Source organism: Henckelia pumila, chromosome 2, assembly GCF_033568475.1.
Source record: "Henckelia pumila isolate YLH828 chromosome 2, ASM3356847v2, whole genome shotgun sequence".
NCBI lineage: Eukaryota > Viridiplantae > Streptophyta > Magnoliopsida > Lamiales > Gesneriaceae > Henckelia > Henckelia pumila.
In genome coordinates this window covers 137,531,070-137,538,328 of record NC_133121.1, presented here as the reverse complement: position 1 = coordinate 137,538,328, position 7,259 = coordinate 137,531,070, and the positions used below count along the sequence as shown (strand labels likewise).

At 46.0% G+C, this 7,259-nt stretch overlaps 2 protein-coding genes across 2 annotated transcripts; both read right to left on the bottom strand.

The window, feature by feature from the left end:
* Window positions 1-1,870: 1,870 nt before the first annotated feature.
* On the bottom strand, window positions 1,871-2,408 carry LOC140878505 (uncharacterized). The gene is made up of 2 exons (XM_073282104.1): window positions 2,069-2,408; window positions 1,871-1,917 (listed from the first exon to the last, which is right to left on the bottom strand). Exons 1-2 carry the CDS (start codon window positions 2,406-2,408, stop codon window positions 1,871-1,873), a joined length of 387 nt encoding a protein of 128 aa, XP_073138205.1.
* Window positions 2,409-2,507: 99 nt separating this feature from the next.
* LOC140878504 (uncharacterized) lies at window positions 2,508-2,966 on the bottom strand. Its single transcript, XM_073282103.1, has one exon. It carries the CDS (start codon window positions 2,964-2,966, stop codon window positions 2,508-2,510), a length of 459 nt encoding a protein of 152 aa, XP_073138204.1.
* Between the last annotated feature and the right edge of the window lie 4,293 nt (window positions 2,967-7,259).

The window sequence follows — 7,259 nt, the reverse complement described above, 5'->3', positions numbered from 1 at the left end:
TTGCATCCCTGCAGGTATATTGCATTTTTTGATCTTACCTTATATACGAGCTGTCATGTACCGAGCTGGGTTTTAACCTTCATGTTTTCACAGGCTCTAGCTTGGGGAGGGGAGATCACCAGCCGAGCTTTCAAAGACCGGGAGGAACACAACCTGAACCAGGAGGCCTTCGTTGCTCGGATTTCTGAGCTCACACGAAAAACCCGGGAAATGAAGGCTGATCATGATGAAAAGGTGACCGAGATGAGGGTGGAGACTGAATCCATACGGGATGCTCTGGAGGCTGCTCATAAAAAGACTGCCGAGCTGGAAGTGGACAAGATTGAATTAAAAAACCAAGTACGGGCCCTGACTCGGGAACTTGAGGCTGCGAAGGAGGTCGGGAAAAGAGAATTCTTGAATTCCGTTGATTTTGCGAACGCCGTAGCTGAGAAGGCAGCTACTTTTTTTGACGAGGGTTTTAAGGGGTGCTTAGCCCAGTTCAGGGCTAACGGGTATTCAGAGACCGAGCACCCCGCTCTTTTCCTGGACTGTTCCAAGGCCCTAGATGACATGCCCGATGAGGATTTTGAGGAGGCCGAGCCGGAGAGAACAACAAGTCCCGGCTAGAGCTCGAGGCCACAGGATGCCCCCACCCCTTGATTATTTCTTCTTCTTGTCTAAAAACATGATATGAATGATACCCTGCGTGGTCATCAATTTTTGTTATTGCCCAGGTCGGGCTGATACATTGTTGCTATGAATGAACGTTTATTTCTTATTCTCTTTTTAGTTCGGGTTTCTTTACAAAATGCAAGAAATTTTAACCAAGTCCGACTGTTTTAAGGCCCCGATCTGCGTGTGCCCGGACTGTTTTAATAACTGAAACCAAACTTATCATGAAAGTTTATAAGGTCCCGACCTATATATGCCCGAACTGACTTAATAACTGAGCAAACTTACGCAAGTTTATGAAATCCCGGCCTATATATGCCCGAACTGACTTAATTACGGCAGGGCGATAATGAATTTGTTCAACCTTAATTCAGCCCTTGAGATCGATTCCTATTTAAACTTTTAAGTTCTAAGTACCGTTAATGGAAATTGTTTTGATGCTAGACCTGCTTACTACCGAAGTAGTTGATGTGCTGGATCTGCTCAGCTATTAGGCTCTAATACTGATATGGGTTTTAAGTGCCAGACCTGCCTGGGCTTTGAGAACACTGATGTGGATTTTAAGTGCCAGACCTGTCTGGGCTTTGGGACCACTGATGTGGATTTTGAGTGTCAGACCTGCCTGGGCTTTGAGACCACTGATGTGGATTTTGAGTGCCATACCTGCCTGGGCTTTGAGACCACTGATGTGGATTTGGAGTGCCAGACCTGCCTGGGCTTTGAGACCACTGATGTGGATTTTAAGTGCCACTGACGTGGGCTTTGAGTGCCGGACCTGCCCGGGCTTTGAGACCACTATTGTGGATTTTTGATGCCACTGACGTGGGCTTTGAGTGCCGGACCTGCCCGAGCTTTGAGACCACTGTTGTGGATTTTTGATGCCACTGACGTGGGCTTTGAGTGCCGGACCTGCCGGGCTTTGAGACCACTGTTGTGGATTTTTGATGCCACTGACGTGGGCTTTGAGTGCCGGACCTGCCCGGGCTTTGAGACCACTGTTGTGGATTTTTGATGCCACTGACGTGGGCTTTGAGACCACTGATGTGGATTTTGAGTGCCAGACCTGCCTGGGCTTTGAGACCACTGATGTGGATTTTGAGTGCCAGACCTGCCTGGGCTTTGAGACCACTGATGTGTATTTTGAGTGACAGACCTGCATGGGCTTTGCAAGGTATGTTTTCAAAAAATTGTTTTATAAAAAACAGACCAAAACTTTTCAGCGCCATATTTCCAAAATAAAATTGACACTAGACAGGAATGATCCTAATGTAAACAAGAAAACTTCAAAAATATAAATAACTGGTTAAGTGCCAGTTTAGTGAAAAATAGATAACATGATGAGGCCCGAACTGCGCTGTTAGGGATAATATTTTTTCAAGTGCTTGCGCGTTCCATGGCCTTTTTCCCTTTTTACCTTGAGCATCTTCCAAGTAATATGCGGCTACTCCGGCTTTTCCTATCACTTTGAATGGACCTTCATACTTAGCTTCTAACTTTCCTCGTTCCCCTTGATGTTGTATTTTTCGCATAACTAGGTCTCCCTCTTGGAAAACCTTGGGGTATACTCTTTTGTTGTATGCTTGGGTCATTCGTTTGCGATAGGCCGCTAGCCTAATTGCAGCTCGGGACCTGTTTCCTTCGAGTAAATCTAGATCCATTGCTCGTAATTCTTGATTGTTTTCCCCATACGCCATGATTCTTGCACTCTCTTGCCCTATCTCTGCTGGGAGCACAGCTTCAGTCCCGTACACCATGCTGAAAGGGGTTTCACCTGTACCGGACCGAGTTGTAGTTCGGTAGGACCACAATACGGAAGGGAGCTCATCTGCCCACTTGCCCTTAGCCGCATCCAGTCATGTCTTGAGAGCTTGGACTATCGTTCTATTGGTAACTTCGACCTGTCCATTCCCCTGTGGATACGCGACAGAGGTGAAAACCTGTTCAATCTTCATTTCTTGACACCATGCTCGAACTTTAGATCCACAGAACTGTCGCCCATTGTCTGATACTAGCCTGCGAGGGATCCCAAAGCGACATACTATATTTTTCCATAAAAAATTGAGCACTTCATTCTCCGTAATCTTCGCAAGGGGTTCGGCCTCCACCCATTTGGAAAAGTAATCGACTGCGACCAACAAGAATTTCCTTTGTCCTGTGCTAACAGGGAATGGCCCTACTGTGTCCATCCCCCATTGGTCAAAAGGGCAAGCAGCCACCACTGCCTTCATGTATTCTGCAGGTCTCCCACTGTAAGTTAGCGTGTCTTTGGCAATTATAGCACAAATGAACCAGATCTGAGAGTCTTTGCGCATAGTAGGCCAAAAGAAACCACAAGAAGAGCTTTGCGAGCTAGGGCCAGACTGCCCAGGTGACTTCCGCAAGATCCCTCATGAATTTCTCGTAATACGTAATTTGCCTCGTTAGGGCCTAAACACTTTAACAAGGGCTGAGAGAAAGATCTCTTGAACAAAATTTGATCGATCATGACGAAGCGAAGAGCCCTTCTTTTACTTCCTTGGCCTTTTTGTTATCATTTGGTAATTCCTTCTTAGTCAGATATGTGTGTATGTCATATCTCCAATCCCCTTCTGGTACTTGAGTTAGCATATCATCCAGAGTCTCCAACTGAGACACAAGTTCCCGACCTGCAACAATGGGATCAGGCCGATCATTCAATGCACTAGCTAGGCGAGCCAAATGGTCTGCCTTGATGTTCTCCGCTCGGGCGCTTAGCTCTAAATTCAGCTCGGTGAATCCTTCCTTAGCTGTGTCTAATGCCTTAGCATATTTCCTCATTTTATCATCTTTGATCTCAAACTTTCCGTTGCTCTGCTGAATAGCTAGTTGGGAATCGGAATATAGAGTAGCCCGGGAGATACCCAAATTCCATGCTGCCTTAAGTCCGAGTAGCAATGCCTCATATTCTGCTTCATTGTTAGAGGCTCTGAAGTCCAATCTGATTGATATATTAGTTTCTTCACCCCAAGGTGAGATGATCACGATTCCAGCTCCGCTCCCTGACTGACATGATGACCCATCTACAAAAATCTTCCATAGCTCTTCTTGTTCTAGCTGGACTGTCTCTGCCAAGAAGTCAGCCAGGGCTTGAGCTTTTATAGCTATTCGAGGCTCATACTTGAGATCGTACTCACTCAATTCTGTGATCCATCTGACCAGTCTACCTGATGCATCTGGATTAGTTGCAATTTTTCCCAGGACGCTATTGGTGAGCACGGTGATGGGATGTGACAGGAAGTAAGGCCGTAATTTTCTTGCGGTGATTACCAGAGCTACGGCAAGTTTTTCTTGGGTTAAATAATTGACGCTCGGCTCCCTTCAAGACATGACTCACAAAATAAACAGGCTGATGATTTGCCCCTACCTTACTGACCAGGACTGAACTGGCTGCTCGGGGTGTAGACTGTCCAGAATATCGAAACAACTCTTCCCCTGGAATAGGCCTTATTCAGCACGGGCAATTGTTTTAAATAAGGTCTTCAAATCCTGGAAGGCCTTCTCACTTTCCTCATTCCCTCCCCTCCCCCCTCCCCCCCCCCCTCCCCTCCCCCCCCCCCCCCCCTTTCCCCCCCCCCCCCCCCCTTTCCCCCCCCCCCCTCCCCCCCCCTCCCCCCCCCCCTTTCCCCTTCGAAATTTTTGGTCTATCGCAGTGCCTTGAAGAAAGATAACTTTTATCTGCCAGATCTGCTTATAAACTGGGCTAATGCGGGGGGATAATATCTTCCTGTCAGCATTTGTACTTCCTGTACATTTCTGGGCGAGCTCATAGAAATGATAGCTGGATTTTTTCAGGATTTGCCTCAATTCCCCTTCTCGTAACCATGTAACCTAGGAATTTACCAGCCCGGACTCCAAACGTACACTTGCTAGGGTTTAGCTTCAATTGATAATTTTTCAATGTCTGGAATGTTTGAGCCAGGTCGGTGATGAACTGGTCTGCCAGTTCGGGTTTTTGATCAGGATATCATCAACGTATACCTCAATGTTTTTTCCAATTTGTTGCTCGAACACTTTGTCCCATTAGTCCCTGATATGTTGCCACCGGCATTTTTGAGTCCAAACGGCATGACCACATAGCAATAAGTTCCAGTTGATGTGACAAAACTCACTTTGTCTTTGTCCTCTTTTGCCAAGGGATTTGGTGATATCCCTGATAAGCATCCAAGAAACTGAGTAATTCATGCCCTGCAGTCGAATCAACCAGCTGATCGATTCTAGGTAGGGGGTAACAATCTTTAGGGCATGCTTTATTCAAATCTCGAAAATCTACACACATGCGCCATTTTCCCGTAGACTTTGGAACTAGGACTATGTTGGACAACCAGGTCGGGAAGTGAATTTCTTCAATGTGCCCCGCCTTGAGTAACTCGTCCACCTGCTCCTTTATTACTGCATCCTTTTCAGGACCGAAGTGTCGTTTCTTTTGAATAATAGGGCGATAACCTTTTATCACATTGAGCTTGTGTTCTGATATTTCCCGATGGACCCCTACCAGGTCTGAAACTGACCATGCAAAGACGTCTTTATTTTTTTGCAAGCATTCCAGCATGTTCGCTTCAACTCTGTTTCCAGGGTTCGAGCAATTTTTACTACTCCCAAAGGAGGGGAGATTATTACTTCTTCAGTTTCTTCTTCAGTGGTGACAGATGTATCTTCTATCAAGTTGATTTTTTCCATGCCAGAAATTCCAGGTCGGTCGACGTTATCAGTCCTGGCTACTTTTTGCTCTATTCTGACCTCCTCCACATAACACTTGCGCGAAATAACTTGATCACCTTGCACCTCCCAACCTCATTACCCACTGGGAATTTCATTTTCTGATGCAGAGCTGATGCCACAGCCATGAAAGTGGTCATGGCAGGTCTGCCTAGTTATAGCATTATAAGCGGATGGGGCATCCACTATAATGAAACTTACAATTCGGGTTTTGCGAGTGTTGTTTTTTCCAAGAGTTAAGGGTAGGAGGACTAATCCAACAGGTCGGATGGCATGACCCGTGAATCCAAAGAGTGATGTTACCACAGGCTCCATCTTGTACTGTCCCAAATCCATTTGATTTATTGCTTCCTGGAATAAAACATTGACTGAACTGCCTGAATCCACGAATATCCGAGCTACGTCATAGTTTGCGATTGTGGCCCTTATTACCAGCGCATCGTTATGATTGCTGGAAACCCTTTTTTAAATCTTCTGGACCAAAGGAGAGGGTCGGGCCAGTATGGAAGATTTGATTCCCAATCTCCATATTTATTAATTTTCTACTGCTAGTTTTCCTAGCTCGATTGGAATCTCCATCAGTAGGGCCTCCAGAAATCATGTTTATAATTCCTCTAGCAGGCGAAGCTGGTCTTTGATGAGCTCGGTCATCGTCGGGCTGGCCCTGATTCGGGTGATTGAAATCTTCATGGGGAGGAGCAGTCCTGGCTCTTTGCCTCGGGTCTTTCTTGCTGTCTCTTGTTCGGGTGCGATATCCTTCTTGACGGGTCAATATATTTTTTAATTCAGCATGTTGTTGTATTATTCTTTCAATCTCTTGATCTAATTGACGGACAGTTCTCAGTAATATGCCCATACTCATTATGAAAGTGACAATATTTATCTGATTCCCTATTCCGAGGTCCCTTCTCTGTCCATGGAGGCCTTTGTGTGAGCTTTCGATCATCACAAATTTGGAGGGCTCAGACTTTACTCATGCGCAAGGGAGTGAAAGAGCTGAATTCTCCCAACAGCGCAGGTCGAATGGTTGTCCCATTCCTGTCCCATTGCTCGGAACCCTATTGCCCTTTGGACTTTTTGGTCGCTCCCTCTTCACAGCTGCTCGCGAGACCTGAATCTCTTCCATGTTTGACATATTTTCTCAGCTCGGGCAAGTAATTCCTCATACGTCTCCGGCGGCCTTTTTATTAAAGATTTAAGAAAAATCTTTTGTATCCAGCCCTTGCATGAATGCGCTGATGAGCAGGTCTGGGGTAGCCATGGGTACCTCGAGAGCCAAGGCACTAAACCTTCGAATGTATGCCCTCAATTTTCATATTCCCGTTGTTTGATTGCAAAGAGGCTGAAAGTAGTAGTAGGATGCTTTTTGCTACTAGCAAAGTGGATGCAAAAAGGATTTGCTAAAATCCTTGAATTCCTTGATCTCCCCAGCGCGTAACGTATTGAACCATTGCTGGGCTGGTCCTATGAGAGTAGTAAGGAAAGCCCTACACTTGATCGGATCCGAATATTTATGCAGCAGAGCTGCATTCTCGAAGCGTGCTAAATGTTCCTCTGGATCGCCTTTACCATCGTACTCCCCGACGTGGGGCAATTTAAATTGTTTGGGAAGGTCAGCGTCCAATTATCTCCTGAGTAAAAGGAATGTTTCTGATTGTGGTAGCTAGGTACCCGGCCTGCTTTTTCCTGAGCTGCTCCATTTATTCCTTCAATTTTTTGATCTCCTCGAGGTGGGCATTATGATCGGGGTGCGGGAATGTTTGCCTCATCCTCTCTGCCAAAGCCCTCTGAACAGCCTGAGCTATTAACAAACCCTAAATTAGGATGATTTCCATTCTGATCAGCCATCGAAACTCTTTTTCTTCAAATTC

What these genes read in the sequence shown, in the direction of transcription:
- LOC140878505 (XM_073282104.1), bottom strand. Translation starts at nt 2,408, where the DNA reads ATGGTGTACGGGACTGAAGCTGTGCTCCCAGCAGAGATAGGGCAAGAG. An exon ending in TTACTTGGAAGATGCTCAAG is followed by an intron (nt 1,918 to 2,068) that starts GTAAAAAGGGAA and finishes TGTTTACATTAG; the next exon opens with GATCATTCCTGTCTAGTGTC.
- LOC140878504 (XM_073282103.1), bottom strand. Translation starts at nt 2,966, where the DNA reads ATGCGCAAAGACTCTCAGATCTGGTTCATTTGTGCTATAATTGCCAAA.